The sequence below is a fragment of the Pan paniscus genome, chromosome 23 (assembly GCF_029289425.2).
Source record: "Pan paniscus chromosome 23, NHGRI_mPanPan1-v2.0_pri, whole genome shotgun sequence".
In the NCBI taxonomy this organism is placed as follows: Eukaryota; Metazoa; Chordata; class Mammalia; order Primates; family Hominidae; genus Pan; species Pan paniscus.
Window position 1 is genome coordinate 42,291,172 of NC_085927.1, and position 22,005 is coordinate 42,313,176.

General features: G+C 42.6%; 1 protein-coding gene and 1 long non-coding RNA gene across 2 annotated transcripts; one reads left to right on the top strand and one right to left on the bottom strand.

The window, feature by feature from the left end:
* Positions 1 to 1,841: 1,841 nt before the first annotated feature.
* Positions 1,842 to 5,954, top strand: LOC130541150 (ret finger protein-like 3). Its single transcript, XM_057301027.2, has 2 exons — positions 1,842 to 3,250; positions 5,044 to 5,954. The coding sequence occupies exons 1-2, from the start codon at positions 2,965 to 2,967 to the stop codon at positions 5,715 to 5,717; spliced, it is 960 nt and encodes a 319-aa protein (XP_057157010.2). The 5' UTR covers positions 1,842 to 2,964; the 3' UTR covers positions 5,718 to 5,954.
* Positions 4,698 to 17,192, bottom strand: LOC129395155 (uncharacterized). The gene is made up of 4 exons (XR_008955195.2): positions 15,756 to 17,192; positions 13,358 to 13,428; positions 12,550 to 12,574; positions 4,698 to 5,631 (listed from the first exon to the last, which is right to left on the bottom strand). It is a non-coding gene; the product is annotated as an uncharacterized LOC129395155 (long non-coding RNA).
* Positions 17,193 to 22,005: the final 4,813 nt, after the last annotated feature.

The window sequence follows — 22,005 nt, forward strand, 5'->3', positions numbered from 1 at the left end:
GCTCTCATCCAATCAGAACATGCAAATAAAGCCCAATCAGAGTAGACTTAGAGGTTTTTCTTCTCATCCAATCAGAATATGTAGTCCAAGAACCTCATTTGCATAACCTCAGTAAGGGGATGTCTCAGTTCCAGGCTCTTCTAGGCTATGTTCTCTGTCTCCACACCTTCCTCTCAGAGAGCAGCTGGAGCCCCAGAACCTGGGAGCCTCACAGAGAAACTCCTGATGTGGGACCTGGTTTTCCACCTGAGACCCAGGATCCAATAAAGAAGTGTTTCCATAAATGATGCATCCTCCAAAGAAGGCCAGTGACTTTCTGTGCCAAGTACCTGACAGAATTGCCATTTCCTAGAGCTGCCAGGCAGCTGTAGGTGCACAGGTCACCTGTGCATGTGTCAGAGACCAAATCCCATCAATATTGAGGCCTTGGTTAAGACAGGTACTTGCTTTTAGTCGTGAAAAGATGCCTGGCTTTGGCAGGAGAATCGCTTGAACCTGGGAGGCAGAGGTTGCAGTGAGCCGAGATTGTGCCACTACACTCCAGCCTGGTGACACAGCGAGACTTTGTCTCAAAAAAAAAAAAAAAAAGAAAAGAAAAGATGGCTGGCTTCAACACCGAGAAAACCAACTCTCCTTGAGCAAATGCTTTGCATATTCTCATAGAAATAAGGGAACACCTATTACCCTCCTTGCACTGCTTCCTGCACAGCTCAGATACTACCTTTCACAAGCATCCTGAGCCACCTGCTGGCCTTTTGTGTGTGTTTCCTTCCTGGCTTCCTCCCATTTTTTTTTCATCTCTGAACCTGCTGTAAGGTGATGAATTGAGGCGGGCCCCAAATGTAAGACCTCATGAATTTGACGATGCAACAGTGTCCTGGACAGCCTGGCTCTCAGGGCTGGGGAGCTGGGCAGAGAGAAAAGAGGGCATTCCAGGGGCCAGGGAGCTCCAGGCCCAGAGTAGGATTTCAAGGCTAAAGAAACAGAGGCTGTGGGTGGGTAGAGGGTCTTGACTAGGGTAGGGACAGAGGGTGCGTCTTAAGGCTCAGCTAGGGACAGCTTCATCCAGGAAGTAGTCAGAAATTGGGGGCCAAGCTGCAAGGAGGAAGAGGTGGGGAGAGAGAATGGAGAGAGAGGTGTTCAGTGATCAAATGCCTGGCCTGGCCTGTTTCCTCAGGAGACACCCCTGGGATTCTGGGAGCCTCTCCCCCTGGGCTGCTATCCAACAGGGGGCAAGTAATCCCCCCTTACACACACTAAGAACCCAGGGTGAGTGTCAAATTATATGTTAGCTAAGAAATGAAGAGAGGGAGCAGGATTTCTGGTTGACAGTGAGGATATTTATTAAGGGTTTACTGGTACAGGGAGAGGGGCTGGATGATTTGGGGTGGGAGGGGATCCCTGTTCTGGGATCCTGCAGCTCCAGGCCCCCATGGGTGGGGTGAGGTTCAGGGGCCTAAGAACATTCTTCAGGGGCCTCTGAACATTCTTCAGAGGCCTCTGTCTTCTCCACAGTGCTCTCTTGTGTGTGACCTTACAGCTGTAACTGCTGCAGGACCTCCACTGGTCGGGTGTCAGGCTCAGGTTGCTTCTGGCTGTGTGCTTGTTGCTCTGTTTGGAGGTCTTGGTGACTTCCGTACCCTGGGTGACAGGGGTGCTGTTTGCCTTCCAGGCCACCGTCACAGCTCCCGGGTAGAAGCCACTCATGAGACACAGCAGTGTGGCCTTTTGGCTTGGAGCTCCTCAGAGGAGGACGGGAACGGTGACCAAGGGGGTGGCCTTGGGCTGGCCTGTGGGTGGGCAAGCAGCAGGAGGTCAGCATCCTGTTGTGTACCTGGGAGACCCCTGACCTCAGTGTATGAAGAGGGGTCAGGCCCCCTCAGTGCCAGTGTAGGACCCCTCAGATGTGGTCCACAGTGTCTCAGAAGGGTGTGACATGAGGTTCCTAAAACAACTCTCTTTCAGGGAACCTCCGAGCCTGTCCCCTGCCCACCAGTGGTGGCAGTTAATTTGGTATTCATTTCCAAGGCTGGAGAAGGATGTAATTTTTTTTCTTTTCTTTTCTTTTGGTGAGACAGGGTCTTACTGTGTTGTCCAGGTTGGAGTGACCTGGCGTGGTCTCTGCTCACTGCTAATTTTTGTATTGTTTGTAGAGATGAGGTCTTCCTGTGTTGTCCAGACTCGTCTCAAATTCCTGGGCTCAAGGGATCTTCCTGCCTTGGCCTCGCAAAGTGCTGGGATTACAGATGTGAGCTACTGCATCCAGCCCCCCCCCTTTTTTTTTTGAGATGGTGTCTCACTCTGTTGCCCAGGCCGGAGTGCAATGGCACAATCTTGGCTCAGTGCAACTTCTGCCTCCCAGGTTCAAGCGATTCTCCTGCCAAAGCCTCCCAAGTATCTGGGATTACAGGCATCTGCCACCACACCTGGCTAATTCTTTTGTATTTTCCGTAGAGATGGGGTTTCCCCATGTTGGTCAGGCTAGTCTCGAACTTTTGATGACCTCAGATGATCCACCCACCTTGGCCTCCCAAAGTGCTGGGATTACAGGCATGAGCCACCATGCCCAGCCTCTCAGCTCCTAAGTCTTATGTTCATCAATCAATCTCTTGCTGGGGTTCCCCTAGGAGGAGGTGAAATGACCCCAGCTCGCTGTTCCTCACATGGGTGCTGCCACGTCACTGGCTCAGGCTCAGCTGCTGGGTCACCAGGAGAATGGACCCTTCCTCCACCTCAGCTCAGAGCACAGTGATGATTCGTGACTTTCCCAATAGAACTTCAAATCTCTGAAGACGGGGGGTGGGGGGATGTGCTTGAGTGTTTGTACTCATGGTCTTGTTCTCGGAGTGACAAAGCTGGAACACAATACCTCTATGCATAAAAAGGTTGTCACTTGTCACAACTAACAGGCTTTCACCTCACGGAAATTTTCTTCCCTTGTGTACTTTTCCCCTGGCAGTGGACATGGCTGCACTCTTCCAAGAAGCAAGCAGCTGTCCCGTCTGCTCAGACTATCTGGAAAAACCAATGTCCCTGGAGTGTGGATGCACCGTCTGCTTCAAGTGCATCAATTCGCTGCAGAAGGAGCCCCATGGGGAGGATCTACTTTGCTGTTGCTGTTCCATGGTCTCTCAGAGGAACAAAATCAGGCCCAATCGGCAGCTAGAGAGGCTGGCTTCCCACATCAAGGAACTGGAGCCCAAGCTGAAGAAGATTCTACAGATGAACCCAAGGATGCGGAAGTTCCAAGGTAAGGAATCTGTATACCCTGCCCCCTTCCCAAGACCAGACCAGGAAAAATCATTTGTGCAGTTGGCCCCTCATTCCACATGGGGATTAGCTGCTGTCTGGCACCTAAAATTGAGATGCTTCATCGTCAGATTCTCAGCCCTGACAACACATAGAATCACCTGGTGATGTCAAAAACAAAAACCCGACGTCTATGTCATGGGTTAGACAAGGGATTCTCTAAACTTAGTGTGCTCAGATTACCTGGGGATCTTGTTAAAATGCAGATGCTGAACTGGGAAGTCTCAGGATTGATCCCACTGGCTTGGGGACTTGGCTGAGTAGCAAAAACATAGAGCAACTGAATTTGAATTTCTCTAGCAAAGGTTCCCATGAATCTGACATTAAGATGGGCCTGGTAATTCTAATGCACAGTGAATATTGGCACCCATTGTACAAACAACCTCACCCCAGGGTTGGGAAGAGTTGGGAATGGAGCACCTATGGTGTTTGTTTCTGTGAGTGGGGAGAGTTGCAGATATTGGTCTCCTCATCCATGCGCCATGGGCTTCAACAGTGGTCCTGCCTACAGAAAATACTATCACTCTCCATAACTCTGGAGAAAAGGGACATTTACATGAAGAGATTATGGTCAGCCTGGGCACAGAATTACACCTATAAATGGTGGTGGGCCCCTATGATGTCCCTGACACTGGTAGCTTCTGCCCTGACACCCACGATCTCTACTCTTCCATCTACCCATACCTGACTGTCTCTCTGCTGAACTATGGAGGACAGAGATTCACCCTGTCCAAGTCATGTTTGGAACCCTCTTCCTCCTTCCTTGTCCATGTCCATTCCCTAATTCACCATTAAATAGCAATCAATCCCTAGTCTTGACTAGGGTAGTCTTACTGTGATCTATAAAATCTATATTAGTGATCATATCAGTTTTTTGACTTGAAGGATAATATGTTTTGTAGATTTTTTTTTTCAGAATGTTCTGGAAAATTAATTTTCTCTAGGCCAGATCACACTGCCTCCTCCATGAGAACTGGCGGCTTCACCTGTCAACCACATACCCAATGCCTTAAATTATTGACCTTTGTATTTTCTGCCCTTATTCTCTACAATCAGTCAGTCATGACAAACGACTTTCAAATACCTTTCTCTTGGCTCCAAAATTTACCATTGTTTTGCTTAAGGTCTCACCTTCCAAGTAGGATAGAAAACATTCTTTCATCTAAAAGGTCCCCCTCCTCCACCTGGCCTTGGAGCCTCCTAATGTCCAGGACCGGCATCTCTGTCATCACATTGTCAGCTGCAGAGATACCCTATCTGCTGTCAGAACTGTGCACAATTAATTTGTTTACAAACATGGAAAACAAAAGCCTGGAATCATGCTCTATATACTGAATTGGAGCAATAAAATGTGGAAGCAGAAACATATTTAATATTGACCACTTGCATTGTCTTAATTATCATTTACTTGTTCACATATCAAGGTGGTAGAAAGGGGGGCATGGTGTCTGCCTTCAGAGACCCTCCACTCTAAATGAAGAAAAGTTCAATGAAGCAAACACGTGACGTAAAGTAAAATAAGAATTGCTACTGTGAATAAGAGTCACGTATTGCCACAAAGCATACCTATGAGAATTTGAAATAGGCAAGTTTCCTCATGAAAAGTTTTGGTTTTGGAGGAAGAAACAGAATTAAAGAAACTAAAGTCAGGAGATATTTGGGCCTTTGAAGTAGAAGAGAGGCATGGGGTTGGCTTCTGTCCACTTGCTGAGCAACTTGTTTTCCTTTTCACAGTGGATATGACCTTGGATGCCGACACAGCCAACAACTTCCTCCTCATTTCTGACGACCTCAGGAGCGTCCGAAGTGGGCTCATCACACAGAATCGGCAAGACCTTGCCGAGAGATTTGACATGTCCATTTGCGTCCTGGGCTCCCCTCACTTTACCTGTGGCCACCACTACTGGGAGGTGGACGTGGGAACAAGCACAGAATGGGACATGGGAGTCTGCAGAGAATCTGTTCACCGCAAAGGGAGGATCCAGCTGACCACAGAGCGTGGATTCTGGACTGTGAGTTTGAGGGATGGAAGCCGCCTCTCTGCCAGCACGGTGCCGCTGACTTTCCTCTTCGTAGACCGCAAGTTACAGCGAGTGGGGATTTTTCTGGATATGGGCATGCAGAACGTTTCCTTTTTTGATGCTAAAAGTGGTTCCCATGTCTATACATTCAGGAGCGTCTCTGCTGAGGAGCCACTGCGCCCATTTTTGGCTCCTTCAATTCCACCTAATGGTGATCAGGGTGTCTTGAGCATCTGTCCTTTGATGAACTCAGGCACTACTGATGCTCCAGTCCGTCCTGGGGAGGCCAAATACGCCCTCACTCCAAAAAAAAAACAGGGTCAGAAAATTACTTGGGTGGGTAGACTTAGGAATTTTCTACTTGGTAAAAGCATTATACAGTCATAGGAGAAAGATATGGGACATTTCTGTAATCTATATTCTAATTTGATTCGATTATTGAGTCGTAAGTATTAATTATTGCCACCATCCAACTCATTGAGTCTTACGGTTCACATCTTGTTTCCTATAGAAATGTTCTGTATTCTCGGATCAATTTCCAAATGCTTTACTTTTTCATTTCTGTAAGTTCAAATCAATGTTTAAATTATAGAAGTTATGAGGTAAATAAACATTTGGATATCACCTAATGCATCATGTGATTTTCTAAATGATAAGAGTGCAATAGATTTTATTCATAGTAAAAACATGAGTGTGTGTGTATGTGTGTGCGTGTGTGGGTGTGTGTGTATTTGAACAGAGAGCTGGATAAATGCCTATGTCCTATCCAGAACTGAAAAGTTATCGCCATCATTGCTCAGTGTGGGTAACATTTTCCTGGATGTGTGTTCATCTGCATTAATGAAAATTCCCCCCAATTAGTTATTGTAATTAATTGTAATTGCAATAAAATTAATTAATTAATTTTATTTATAAAATTAATAAATTAATAAATTAATTTTATTTATAAAAATAAATTAATTAATAATTAAATCTCTATGCAGAGATTAATAAATCTCTATGCAGGCTAACAAAGCAAAAATAATTAATCTCTATGCAGGCTAACAAAGCAAAAAAAGATAACACACATTACTAATATCAGAAATAAAAGAGGGGCCATATCTACCAAACTGTTGGTCATTAAAAGGATAATCAAGGACTATTATGAATGACTCTATTCCCACAGTTTGATAACTAGGTGAAATGTATCAATTCCTTGAGAGACATAATCTTCCCAAGGTCACACTAGGAACATAGACAATCTGAACAAGCCTCTGCCTATTAAGTGAATTAACATTAAGAACATTCCAAAAAAGACAACACCAGAACCAAATGATTTCTCTTACAAAATCCACCAAATTCTTACAAATCCCAACATATTTTCACAATATAATCCGAAAATTGCGCTCTTAGGTATGTACTCAGTTGAGATGAAAAGTTACGTCCACACAAAGCCTGCACAGGAATGTTTACAGCAGCTTTATCTATAACCACCCAAACTAGAAGCGAGCAAGATGTTTAAGAGGCGAATGAAAAAACAACCATCTATAAAACACAATATTATTCTGTGATTTAAAGGAGTTCTCCATCAAAGCATAGAAAAGACAATGGCATGTATCAGAAAGACTGTGAGGGCATGCCTTCATGTGGATGAGACACACAGAAAGGCAGCAGAGCAGCGTGACTTTAAGTATATTGATGAGTGAAGTAAGTTCAGCTGAAAAAGCTACATAATATTGGGTTGGTGCAAAAGTAATTGTGGTTTTTGCCAGTTGAAGAATGGAAAAACCGCAATTACTTTGCACCAATCTAATATATGACTCCAACTGTATGACATTCTGGAAAAGGCAAAACAAAGGGGATGGTAAAAATATCAATAGTTGGCAAGGTTTCTGGAGAAAGAGGACAGAGATTCATAAGTAAAGAAGAGGGAATTTTTGGAGCGGTGAGAGTATTCCTTACGAGATCGAAATGGTAAACATAACAGTAAATATTTCAAAATTCATAGAAATGTGTAACAGGAAAAAGAACACTATGAGAATGACAGACTTTAGGTACTAATGTATCAATATTTGCCCATTACTTTTAGCAAATATAACACAGTAATGTAAGATGTGAATATTAGGTGGAATTATAAGGTAGGGTGAGAGAATAGAATGATGTGGGAACTTTGTGTATTACATGCTAGATTTTTATGTCAATCTAAAACTCCCTTGGTTAAACATTCAGTTTTAAAATTATAGCTCCACTGTTTCAGGGAGATCACAATAATGTTCAACAATTGAGTAACGTCTAGAGATTAGCTTGAAAGATTGTCTTACTATTAAATGTGAATCAAAATTGACTTTTAAATGTGTATTTAATTTTGTGATTTCAGCAATACTTCTTGATTAGGCAAATAAAAATTTTGGCACATTTAAACATATGGCTTAACCTCCTCTATAGCTTCTTCTAACATATGGGACACTGAATACAATCCACAATTGTTATTCTTAAATCAACTTAATAAATTTCCACGGTACCTTCATGTGAGTGCGCCCGGTGGTTTGCCCAGAGTCCAGATTGTGTCATGTGCCTCTTGGTGTAGACGCTATATCTTCTTAAATTTTCTATCAGAGAAGAGCCTGGTTAATCTTTTTGCAATGCAGAGAACTAATGACATGTTACTGACAGAAGATCAGAGGGAGAATTGTGATAATTGGTTCTAACTTCTGATCCCATTGTTTACTGGCTTCCAAGCAGAGCCATCTGAATCAAAGTTAGGTCTCAGGAAGATCGTGGAGTTCAGTGAGCACTTTATACGTGGATTAGAAAGACTGTGTGGGCGATGCCTTCACATAGATGAGACGATACAGAAAGGCAGAGGGCTGGTGTAGTGGGGACCTGGACCCCAATCCCACTAGAGCCACATAGACCTGGGAAGGTCATGTAATCCCTCGGCCCTCAGATCTCTGCACTGTCATGTTAAACTTTTCATAGGGCCTACTTATTAATATCACAGTATGGGGCTAGAAAAATCACTAAACGCAGGAGAATATTAAGAAAGAGAATCAGAACTTCAGTAGTGATGTGTAAGGGTTTACTAAATGCCAGAAGGAATAAGCCGGAGACTTAGTAGTGGCTGAACACAGAGAGGCTGCTTGGGTGGCTCCAGGCCAGTGGAGGGCGGTTCCCTGTTCATCTTTTACGTGGGTGTGATGCCTTACAACTTCTGGAGGACATCTCCTATTATCTCCGGTAATCCCCACATCAGCCCGGCAGGGTGGGCAGAGGAGGGGCTGAGTAACACTTAGAGAGGGTGAGTGATTTGCAGAATCCCATTCTAATGAGTGAAGGATCTGGGGGGGTGGAATAAATTTGGTTCCCTAGAGACAGAGATTCCTGAACAACTGAGACCTCTATATCATGCCCTGGACCACTGATCAAAGGGACCCCCCCTTCACTCTCTTTCTCCAATACTTTTATTCCAAGGTGTGTGGAAAGACAGAGTTCGTGCTCGGGAAGAGTCGCCTGAGATGAAGACAGGTCCCTAATTATAAAGCATTCTTTTCCTCTGCCTTTCAAATCTTCCACCCCAAGTATGACACAGTTTCCTTTAAAGGATGTCACCTGTGGGACCTTGGGAGGCACAAATGCGTGGCCTTCCTCCCCCACTCCCTTCACCCTGTCAGCTGCCTCTCAGTAACTGTTTCCTCCAGTGACCACAGTGAGCGACCAGTGTCTGCCTGTCTCCAAGACTGCTCAGGCCTTAGAACAATGCAAAACATCTATCACAAGATGCTTCTGCAAGTAACAACTTCTCTCCCACTTATCAAACCTGAATAAGTAGCTGATGCGAATTAACTGAAAAAGAGGCCATCTGGGCTGGTGCTTTGGTGGTTTAATGAATTTAGTCTGCCACCCCCACTTTCTCCTTGACTGCTGATCTGAGCCACCTGGAACAAGGTGTGGCTAAGAATGGGCAGCAGGTGCACCAGCAGGGAGTGTACACCTTATCAGCTCATTCTTTCCCCATCAAAGATCACTTTCTATTTTACAAACTCCACATTCATTTCTTGACCTTGCCATGGCAGGGGACAGTCCTATCTCCTCTCAGAAAGACCCCTCCGGCCAGGCGCAGTGGCTCACGCCTGTAATTCCAGTACTTTGGGAGGCCGAGGTGGGCGGATCATGAGGTCAGGAGATCGAGACCATCCTGGCTAACATGGTGAAACCCCGTCTCTTCTAAAAATACAAAAATTTAGCCAGGCATGGTGGCGGGCGCCTGTAGTCCCAGCTACTCGGGAGGCTGAGGCAGGAGAATGGCGTGAACCCAGGGGGTGGAGCTTGCAGTGAGCCGAGATCGCGCCACTGCACTCCAGTCTGGGAGACAGAGCAAGACTCCGTCTCAAAAAAACAAAAACAAAAACAAAAACAAAAAACCCTCCATAGCCACAGCCTGGAAACCTCTGCCCCAGGACTCTCATTCAAGGTTCACTCTGATCCCCCTTTCCCTCTGACTCCAGATGTCCCTTCCATTAACCCAATGGCTCTGCCTCTTCTCCCAATCCTTCACTAGTGAAAATGCCACTGATTCTCTCTCGTGAGCCCTCTGAAAGTCCTCTCATAAAATTCCACTGTTCATCCTATTTTTTTTTAAGTCCACCTCTAGATCACTAACATTTGTTTTCAGATTTTGGGTTCTACATTCAGAGGAATGTTTCTGTCCTTCCACTTTCCAGTCAAGTCTATTATTGCAGGAGTGGAATCAAGATTCTCCTAAAATGATAAAGCACTATGGCTGTGTTTGCTGTGTATCCTCTGGAAGTGTGTGCCCAGGATTGCCAGTCTTTATTATTTGGTAGAAATAAAAGTAAGTCACATGGTCCTGATATTTACATTTTGAGTTTTAAAAATTTTTATATTGTTTTCATCAAAACTCACTTTAGATATTAATATGTTCATCTTGGCATTTTCTTCTAAATGCTATAAACCTGTGTTTCCCATTATTTGTTTCTCTTAGTGAGCTATATCCTTCTGTGAACCCCTGCTTGCTCTCAGAGGGATCCTAAATACAGAAATGGAGATTTGCATTCCTGTTTGGAAAGATCTCATTTTCCGTTCTCAGAGCCTCCTATGAGCCTTAGAGACCACTGTGTCCCTGCTTTAACCCTATGTAATAGAAACAAATAAGATCTTTATTCTCAGAAAATTCAACAGTCTTCAGAGGAACCCACATTCTTACACAACTCTGTCATCCAGGTCTCAGGCAAAGCCCTCATAACTTGGCAAAATTTAAGGTATCACAACTTTACAAGCTTCTATTTGTTATCACAAAGATGTGCCCACTTTTAGTAGAGATCTTAGCAACAGTTGCCTAGTTAATAAAAAATAGAAAGTACTAGAAGAAAGCACATAAAGAACATACTATGTAAAATTTGACCTAAAAATGACCAGTCTCACAGGGACACACAGAGCTGAACAACACACACGGGGCTATCGGATGGGGGACGGTGGGAGGAGGGAGATCAGGAAAAATAACTAATGGGCACTAGGCTTAAAACCCAGGTGACAAGATAATCTGCACAAGAAATCCCCATGACACAAGTTGACCTATGTAACAAACCTGCACATGCACCCCTGAACTTAACAGTTAAAAAAACTGGTGGGACAAAATGAGATACCATTTCACACCAGTCAGAACGGCTATTACTAAAAAGTCAAAAAACAGCAGATACAGGCAAAGTTGCAGATAAAAGGGAGCACTTATATACTCTTAGAGACTGTGTAAATTAGTTCAACCATTGTGGAAAGTAGTGTGGTGATTCCTCAAAGAGCTAAAAACAGAAATGTCATTCAACCCAGCCATCCCATTACTGGTTATACGCCCAAAGAAATATAAATCATTGTACCCTAAAGACATCCACACATATGTTCACAGCAGCACTATTCATAATAGCAAAGACCCAAATGCCCATCAATGACATATTGGATAAAGAAAATGTGGTACATATACACCATGGAATACTATGCAGCCATAAAAGAGAATGAGATGATGTCCTTTGCAGGAACATGGATGGAGCTGGGCGACAGAGTGAGCCTCCATCTCAAAAAAAAAAAAAAAAATTGGGCCGGGCGCAGTGGCTCATGCTTGTAATCCCAGCACTTTGGGAAGCCAAGGCAGGCGGATCATGAGGTCAGGAGATCGAGACCATCCTGGCTAACACGGTGAAACCCCATCTCTACTAAAAATACAAAAAATTAGCCGGGCATGGTGGTGGGCGCCTGTAGTCCCAGCTACTTGGGAAGCTGAGGCAGGAGAATGGTGTGAACCCAGGAGGCGGAGCTTGCAGTGAGCCGAGATCGTGCCAGTGCACCTCAGCTTGGGCAACAGAGCCAGACTCTGTCTCAAAAAATAAATAAATAAAAAATAAAATAAAAGTTAAAAAATAAATGACCCGTCTTATTGACTAACCTCACCACAGTCTTATGGATTCAGTTAACCTGTTCAATTCTTTGTTGTGTTTACTCCATCAACTTCCTGTGTAACTGCACTCCACAAGGCACATAACTGCACTCCACAAGGCACATAAAACCACTGAACAGAGGAGGCAAATGAGGTCTTTTATCCTCCCCTTCAATTGTCTTACAAAGCTCATGCCTGAGTTTAGAGCATAAGTCATCAGTTTAGTCATAAGTCTTATGACTTCCCAAATGAATGCTTTAACTGCAGCTACAGTATGTATCATGCATTGAGTAGCACTTCTCATGTGCTTTTAAGCAACTCTTTCAATATTGAGAGACAAGATTCAATACTAGGGAAATATTCTATGGTATTACATCATTAATTTTATGTTACAGAGACCATAGATTATTGAAAATGTATAAATAATGAAGTCCAGTCTTACTTTCAATACTGTGTGTAAGTTCATTGAGTGTGCAGACCCCTTAAGCTTGCACTCACCTGTGTGTTAGACACACATTCACAAACACATCACACAGACCTACACATAGACACCTTCTGCCTTAGTGCACACAAATCCACCCCACCTAAAGTGAATATGCCTGTTGCCAGGGATTGCACATAGGTGACAAGAGTTTGTCACCTGAAAAACCAGTTTTAGTTCACCCCAAATTCTCGTTCTTTCCAGGTGTCTTGGATCATGGAGATGGTCTAGACGAAAGTCAGCAATTAAGTTCCACATTTCTTATACATACACTTTTTTTTTTTACACCTGGTGAATGATTCCAGAATACATACCATTTATTGTGTTCCTTGGGGTCACCTGCAATTAGAAGAAAGAAAACACTCTGAGGATGAGATCATACTGTGGGCTGTTTGCACAGGTCTTTCGTTCTTTTAGGGGCTCTCGGTAACCAAGATGGGAAAGAATGTTTAAGTCTAAAGCCCCAACATCTAGAGTAGAGTTCATCTGTAGAAAGCACAATAGCTTTTGTTGAAAAGTATCTTTGTTGGCCGGGCTCAGTGGCTCACGCCTGTAATCCCAGCACTTTGGCAAGCCGAGGCAGGTAGATCACGAGGTCAGGAGATCGAGACCATCCTGGCTAACATGGTGAAACCCTGTCTCTACTAAAAATACACACACAAAAAAAATTAGCCAGATGTGGTGGCGGGCACCTGTAGTCCCAGCTACTCGGGAGGCTGAGACAGGAGAATGGCGTGAACCCGGGAGGCAGAGCTTGCAGTTAGCTGAGATCGTACCACTGCACTCCAGCCTGGGCTACTCAGCAAGACTCCGTCTCAAAAAAAAAAAAAAAATCTTTGTCAAGACAATTTTGAAGTAGCAGTTACAAAATATTTCATCTAAAGTAGAAAGCTTGTTGCAGAAGAAAGTGTCCCCTAACATGCTGTGTGTGACCCAGCCCTGCTAATTCCAGATGTCCTCTTGAATCAGGTGTCAGTGGGTGAGGTGCACCCCCTCCATCCCCAAGGAAACATTATCTAACACCTACAATGCACCTGATCATTTTTCTCTATCTGATATCAATTGAAAAATGAAATAACCAAGAAAATTACACACATTTTAGGCAAAGACAGGCTACTTTACCTTGGTAACAGAGAAGGGGTCCTCACTTGCCCACTCTTTGGAATCCACCTTCCATTGATCTTCTGGGGGAACTGAAAGGACACAACATGACTGTCAGTTCATTGGTGGTGACATGAACAAAGGGCTAGAACTCATGGATGTGGTTGGTTAACAAGCATGAATTGAACTTCTCCTGGGCCATCCTCTTCCATGGACCAAGGAAGGCAGAGAGACGGGCAGAAAGGAAATGAGAAATAGAGCCTTTGTCTTTCCAGGTAATAGCAGATGAAAGCAACATGAAATACTCAAACTTCAAATGAGCAACTACTAAAATGCATGCTAGAATTCAACCACAGAGTCCTGTCACTCCCTCAGCCCATTTTAAAGTCCCGCAGAACTGCCACTGACTCCTTGATATTGACCAACTCCCTTTCAACCTCCACAGACCTCCATCTGCTGCTATAACATTTAACATCTGGGGTATAGGATTCAGCCCCTGTTTATGTGTAAATTTTTATTGAGGAACTAAATTCAATATCAGGTACCAGGGCTAATTATATTTACTCAATTCTTTGTTATAAATCAATTATTAAAAACTGGAAAATACTGAAATACATGTTAAAATATCCACCGTAAATCAAAGATCTTCCTTTTAGTCTTCCCTTCCTATCCCTTGTGTTTGCAATCATTGCATGAGGGGGCCTAGTTTCAGCCAGGTCTAGTTCACCTAGCCAGATGAGGTCTAGTTTCAGCCCAAGCTACCCACAGCGAAGGAAGGCAGAGTGAGGAGATGACCCCATGTGAGCACCGAGGCTCTTTAACCCAGCTGTACAAGAGAGTTGCCACAAGGGTGACACCTGAGGCTAATTGTGAAGTGGTATCCTGTGTTCTGTGATTCTTGTGCCTTAGCCACCTGAGTAGCTGGAATTACAGGTGTGCACCACCACGCCCAGCTAATTTTGCATTTTTAGTAGAGACGGGGTTTCTCCATGTTGGTCAGGCTGGTCTTGAACTCCTGACCTCAGGTGATCTGCCTGCCTCGGCCTCCCAAAGTGCTGGGATTACAGGCATGAGCCACCGCGCCCAGCTGCCTTATTTATTCTTAACAAATGTAAGTGCCTCTAACTTTCGATCGTTTCCAAGTCATGGAACCAACAACCTCCTTGGAAAGAACTCTGAATGATAGGTCAGGAGAACTAAGTCACACAATCCATCAGAAACAGTATTAACAGTTTTTCAAAGTTACACTTTATATGCAAACTTGTACAATTATCATCTTATTATTTTTAAATGTATCTTTACATATATGTATGTGACCTACGTGTTTCCCGGTGTGAGTAAATCTGTATGTTCTTGGTTAATAGTGTTTACCGATTCATTTCACTTCTCTATCTTTGTATGTTGAAATATGAACTACTCTCTGGATGAGAAAAAATGATTATACTTGATTATATTTACCTTTGGAAAGGTAAGTGGTTTGGGTGATTGACTGTAATTGTTATCTCTATCATTTTGGATAAACCCCAATCATAAAAATAAGTGTGTTTTGTTTCACACACTGACACATAGACAATACACATTCTTACTTCTTTTCAAAAAGTTAATATGTGAATATAAATGACATATTCCAAATTTACTAAACTGAATACACATTTCATGAAAAAGGAGAGAGGAAAGACATACTAAAAACAGGCCAGGGCCTGGTGTGGTGGCTCACGCCTGTAACACCACCACTTTGGGAGGCCGAGGCAGGTGGATCACCTGAGGTCAGGAGTTCAAGACCAGCCTGGCCAACATGGTAAAACCTTGTCTCTACAAAAATACAAAAATTAGCCGGGCATGATGGTGGGTGCCTGAAATCCCAGCTATTCGGGAGGCTGAGGCGAGAGAATCATTTGAACCCGGGAGGCGGAGGTTGTAGTGAGCCGAGATTGCACCGTTGCACTCCAGCCTGGGCGACAGATTGAGACTCCATCTCAAAAACAAACAAACAAAAAAACAACAACAAAAGACAAAGATGGACACACTTCGTTGTGTTAAAAGCCTCAAAGACATCTGCATCATTCTAGCTTTGCTCCTAATTTTTAAAATTAATGATATTAATAGGTTCTTAATTAGGTAAAAACTGCATTAAAACATACTTTGCCATATTTTTCCCAGAAGGATACCTAATTGGGTGGTTTGAGGGGTGCCAGATATAACAGGAAATAAGACATGTCTTTGAAATAAAGGAAAAGCTCAAAGGCATCCTGCTTGATACTAGAACCAAATATATAAATTGAGGAATAAAACATAACCGGGAAACACATTTATAACTGCATATGAAAAATACAGAGGAGAATTTTTTAATAAAATATATTTTTAAATATTAACTAGTACATTTGAGAGGACAGCATTCAACAGGCCGATGTGAACATACCTTTAATGCAGGAACTCAGGTTCCCCATAAGAAAGACCAGAATCTGTGAAAATGACAGCAAGCATGTTCAACCTGCTATGAACTTTGAAAAACTCAGCACAGACAGTGGCAGTTAGGACCGAGGGCAAGATATACCCAATCACATAACCATGGTGATAGGAGCATCATCAACGTCTCAAGGTAAAGTCACAATGTGTATTGTGAGGTGCACTTTCCGCTGCACCAACAAGAGTGCTTTCACACGCACAGGAGGGTCATTAAAGATTTGGCCTTTTACGGCAGGGAGTGGTGGCTTACGCCTGTAATCCCAGCACTTTGGGAGGCCGAGGTGGGCGGATCACGAGGTCAGGAGATAGAGACCATCCTGGCTAACATGGTGAAACCCCGTCTGTACTAAAAACACAAAAAATTAGCCGGGCGTGGTGGCGGGCGCCCCCAGCTACTCGGGAGGCTGACGCAGGAGAATGGCGTGAACCCGGGAGGTGGAGCTTGCAGTGAGCCGAGATAGCGCCACTGCACTCCAGCCTGGGCGACAGAGCGAGACTCCTTCAAAATAAAATAAAATAAAATAAAATAAAAGATTAGGCGTTTTACTTCAAAAAAAAAAAAAAAAAACAAACCCAAGCTCATTAATTACTATTCTGTGCTTATTAAAATAAGTTTTAGGAGGAGAAATTGTGTACCCCAAAATATACTCAATGGCAAGAATTTCAAACTGAGCAGGGGCAAAACCGATATGTTAGTAACAACCAGAAGTTCCATTCTCGATTCGAAATTCCATTGCCAGATATTTCTACCATTCCTGAGTCATCTAATATTTCTAGAACCAATAAGCAAACTGTTCAGAATTAAATTAAAGACAGCATAAATGGATATTCAGTTATAAAAGTCTTGTTTCTTAAAAAGTGACATTTTTTAAAGTCACATTTTAAAAGTCATATTTCCCTAAAAAGTCATATTTCTACCATTCCTGAGTGATCTAATGTTTCTAGAAGCAATAAACTGTTCAGAATTAGAAAAAAGTGTTACTTGATATTATAAAAATCATATCTCACAATATAATTATCAAACTTATTTTTCCACTTATCTCTATATATTACTATGCACTTATTTATCTCCCAAACTTTGTGAATTCACACAGGAATTTGTCTACCATCGTGTATGTAAATGGCTGGCCATTCACTGAGTATTTAAAGGAAAAAAAATCACTATATTTTCACCAGTGCATCTTCTCGGTGGGGTGAACACTTTGGGTGAATACATATAATTTTTTATTTGAGACAGGGTCTCACTCTGTCACTCAGGCTGGAGTGCAGTGGCTTGATCACGGCTCACTGCAGCCTTGACCTCCCAGGCTCAGGTGATCCTCCCAACTCAGCCTCCCATGTAGCTGGGACTACAGGTTCTTGCCGCCACGCTCAGCTAATATTTTGTAGAGATGGGGTTTTTCCATGGTGCTCAGGCTGGTCTTCAACTCTTGGATTCAAGCAATCCACCCACCTCGACCTCCCAAAGTATTGGGATTAGAGGTGTGAACCACCATGCCCAGCCTAATACATATAATTAAAGTGTTTCTGAATGCAGAATTTTAGATAACTTTCAAAATGTATAACTACGTGTGTATTCTGGCTGATACATAACACCCAATTGCAAATATTTTTATGATATGCTCAAGAAAACAAGCTGTTGAAAGGAAAGTGACCTGCCCTAAAATAAATAGAACAAATGAAAATTTTAGGGTTAAGATGAGAGAGTTGCTATGTTTCAAAGAGAATAGGTACCCTTCATGATATAAATATTACAGTACAAATGTCTATCATTGCTAAGTACAAATTTCTAGAACAAATAAATAGGTCACAAATGATGTATACAATCTGCATTAATATAGATGATGCTATATTTTGTCCAGTGATTATAAAACAGAGGGTGTAATGGGGTAGGTGCTGAAAGAATAGGTCATTCTGTGTTGTTATAAACAGAAAATTTCAATGGCTTCCAGATTGAACAAATATATGTATATACACAAATTATATACACACACACACACACGATACTATAGTTGTATGTGTATGTGTTTGTATACTCAGAAATGCAGCAAACTAAAAAAAAAACTTTAAAAATCCCCAGAGATTCACGCTTCTGAATGCTCAAATGGAGGAGAAAATTTAAAAAGAAGTGGAAAATATAGTGAGAAAATCTACTTATCTTATTGGAGGAGCTGATATCTTTTTTAAGTTTAGAGAGGCAGGCTTAAATAAGTAAATGTTTAGGATTTGAAATTTAATTGTACAAGTATTTTTTTCCTTGAATTTCCTCCCAACTTTGTAAAATCATCAGATCAAAAACACATCATTTGATTAGGGTGCAGTTTTATAGTACCTAACAATCAAGATTTTGAAAAAAAAAAAAGTTGATGATGGTGAATTTTGATAAATTCTAACATTGTCCTAGTTGAAAGAGGTAAATATGTTTTTATATGTGCTAAGAATTGTCTAATTTAAGAGTACAATGATGTTGTTATGACTGTTGATAAATTTCAATCGTTTTTGAAATTATAACTAAAAGAATGTTTTTATTTGGCTATTATTCCAGTTGATTTCAACAATGCTGAGTGAAATACATATATCAGAACAAAATCATGATGATGTCACAAATGTTAACTATCTAATAGCTACTGTAGGTCAGACTTTTTTTTAATTTGAGTCTAATTTGTTTCTTCCATCTTAAAACTCTCTAACATGAATTAAAGGGCTAAAAAGATGTACTGATTAGACATTTTTGATTAAAGGCTTGGTAAACTAAACAGTACTTTCATCTAGCATTAGGAATATTGAAAGCAAGAAAATGGATTATTTAGTAACTATGTAAAATGCATTAGTATTAGAGTTGCATTACTTAGTATTGTGGTTGTCATCTAGCTTTTTTTTTTTTTTTTTTTTTTGAAACGGAGTCTTGCTCTGTCGCCCAGACTGGAGCGCAGTGACGCGATCTCAGCTCACTGCAACCTCTGCCTCCCGGGTTCACGCCATTCTTCTGCCTCAGCCTCCCGAGTAGCTGGGATTACAGGTGCCCGCCACCACGCCCGGCTAATTTTTTGTATTTTTAGTAGAGACGGGTTTTCACCGTGTTAGCCAGGAAGAAATGTTAGTGTAGAAAGGTAATATATTCCAAAAGAATCTGTTTTTCTTAATGAAGAGTATCCACATAGACACTCATAGCAAAAAAAATTATAAGATGCATCAGAGATAAATAAAATAAAGTGTAGTCTTCCTAGAGCTGGATTTAGTTTCTGGTTTGATTTATTTTAACGACAGACATAAGAGATCACTTCGTAATGAAGTACAATTTCACACTATAGAAACAGAGTAAAAATATCTTTTTGAAGAAAATGCCAAATCTACCTTTAATCTCAAGGAAATAGGATCGCTCAAATAGATCTGTTAGCATGTTACATATTAATAGGCAACCTGCTATGTAAATTACTTAAAAGCCATCTTTTGCAAAAATTTTCTCCCATTCTGAAGGTTGCCTGTTCACTCTGATTATCGTTTCCTTTGCTGTGCAGAAGCTCTTTAGTTTAATTAGATCCCATTTGTCAATTTTGGCTTTTGTTGCCATTGCTTTTGGTGTTTTAGTCATGAAGTCTTTGGCCATGCCTACGTCCTGAATGGTATTGAGTTCATGTCCTTTGCAGGGACATGGATGAAGCTGGAAACCATCATTCTTAGAAAACTAACACAGAAACAGAAAACCAAACACCACATGTTCTCACTCATAAGTGGGAGTTGAACAATGAGAACACATGGACACAGGGAGGGGAACATCACACACCGGGGCCTGACGGGGGTTGGGGGCTAGGGGAGGGATAACATTAAGAGAAATACCTAATGTAGATGATGGGTTGATGGGTGCAGCAAACCACCATGGCACGTGTATACCTATGTAACAAACCTGCACGTTCTGCACATGTATCCCAGAACTTAAAGTATAATAAAAAAATAAATAAAAATTTAAAAAATGGTTAAAAAGCCATATTTTAAAAGGTTTTTAAAATTCACAACATACTCCATTTTTGATATAACTTCTAATATTTCTTCTCTGTGGTAGAAATTTGTTCCTGAGAAATAAGAGGCCAAGGATATTACAATAGCACAAAAAGTTTACATAAATGTGTTAACATCTTAAAGGCAACTATATATGAATAACATTAAAACATTGTTAAAAATTTATTAGAATGAATAATAAAATCATCAAGTTTATACTTAATAAGATCAAATATATTGCTTATATAATTTTAAAAGTAGTGCAGAATGTTTATTATTCTAGTCTCACTAAAAATGATAAACTTCAAACATATCTATAGGAAAATAATTACAAAACTCAGCAAGTAATATGGGAGATAATTTGAAGAAATGTTGAAATAGTTTCTTACCTAAAGACACTAGGTATTTCTTTCATAAAGGACACTAGGTAAAAGTTCCAGCAATGAGTAGGGAGGTGATCTAGGTACATTTTATTATTGATTATTGATACAGGTTTTCTCTTGAGAAAGTGCACAGTTGGGTATCAGCAGAGGAGACAGCACAGGCTCCTCAGATGTCAAAGCAGGGATATGTCAATGCCCATCACTCATCAGCATAAAAGAGTGGCTGTGCCTTCCTGTGTCAGGCTCTGTGCCAGCAGCTGCGTGCCCCATCTTCCCTTCCAGGGTCCGGCCTGAAGTCTGTGCTCACTCAGCCAGCCCCACCATCTGGGAGTAATGGTCACCTCCTTCTGTACTGGAATCAGCAGCAGAGGTGGGTGGACAGTGTGGCCTGGTCCCACCAGCGCCCGGGAGAATCTCGTGTGGCCTGGCCCCACCAGCTCCTGGGAGAATCTCGTGTGGCCTGGCCCCACCAGCTCCCGGGAGAATCTCTCGTGCTCTCTCTCTCTTCTCTCTCTCTCTCTCTCTCCTCTCTGTCTCTCTCTGTGTCTCTCTCTCTCTCCTCTCTCTCTCTCTGTGTGTGTCTCTCTCTCTCCTCTCTCTCTCCTCTCTCTCTCTCTGCAAGACAGTTAACAACAATAAAACCCACCTGGTCAACCCATCTACAACACTCAGCTTTATCCCTATCCCTCTCTCACCGTTCCTCTAGGGACACAGTTACCCTGTGGTTTCTCCTGGGTTCTTTCTCCTCCCTCCTCCAGATCCCTGGGATCAGCCATCAACCCTCCTGATACCCCCTCTCCTGTTTGGCTGCCTTCAGGCTCTTTGTTGAACCTGACACCAAAGGATGTCTTTTTAAACTGTCAGTTTCATCTATTCTGCCTCCAGTTCACAACCCGAAACAATCCCAGATAATGAATCAAACCAAACCCCTCACTGACACACAAGGACCTCTACAGTCTGGATTCAAATGTCCTTACCTGACTTGACACTTACACTTCACTTGTTCAATCTTCTCATCAATGATGTATTCTGTCATCCCCTCAGCATGTCATTGCATTGAAAATGTCTCTTTTTTTTTCCAAAGCCCTATCTTTCCAAAGCTAGTGATGTTGTGTGAGTATCTGTTCCAGAGCAGGACCCCACAGCCCAGTGAGACCCAAGTCACAATCACCTCTTTCCCTGGCCTCTGTGGAAGGAGCTGCCCAGGACTTTGCTCCCAGAGCCCTCTGCAGCCTCCCCGCAGCCCCCTTTCATTGGGTGGGGGTGATATTTTGCCCATGTCCTTCTAGTAATGCAAGAAAAACGTATTGAAAAATGCTGTCTTTCTTTTAGTATCGCAACTTGGGGCATGACCCAGGGCGTGGCCATAGATACTTCTAGACTGACACTCACTAGGCTCTCAGGCCGACACCACTCACATGATTTCTACTGAGGGAATGCAGTCTGGCGAGAGAGCAGCAGGAGACACTGTGGATCTCAGGGTCTGTGCAGTGGGCAGCCACAACTGTGCCAACCCCCTCCTACCCTACAAATTCCGCAGGGCTGGGTGATGGAGTCTGCACTCACTGAGGCTGACCTGGAAGCTGTGCCCTCCCTGGGTGTGGTTCCAGCACCCACTTCTTCCCAGGTCTGGCCTGTCAGACTTCCCCTGTCCAGCAGCCCCTAGGACTTGAATAAATACATGGGGTAAAGTAGAGGCAGGCAATGTGGGGACACATTGGCATCTGTAACTCCTCCTCTGTGAGGTCAGTGGAAGGGATAAAAGAGGCCTGGAGCAGCCCACTCCAGCTCTGGACCTCAGAAGGGCTGTGTCCACCATGGCTC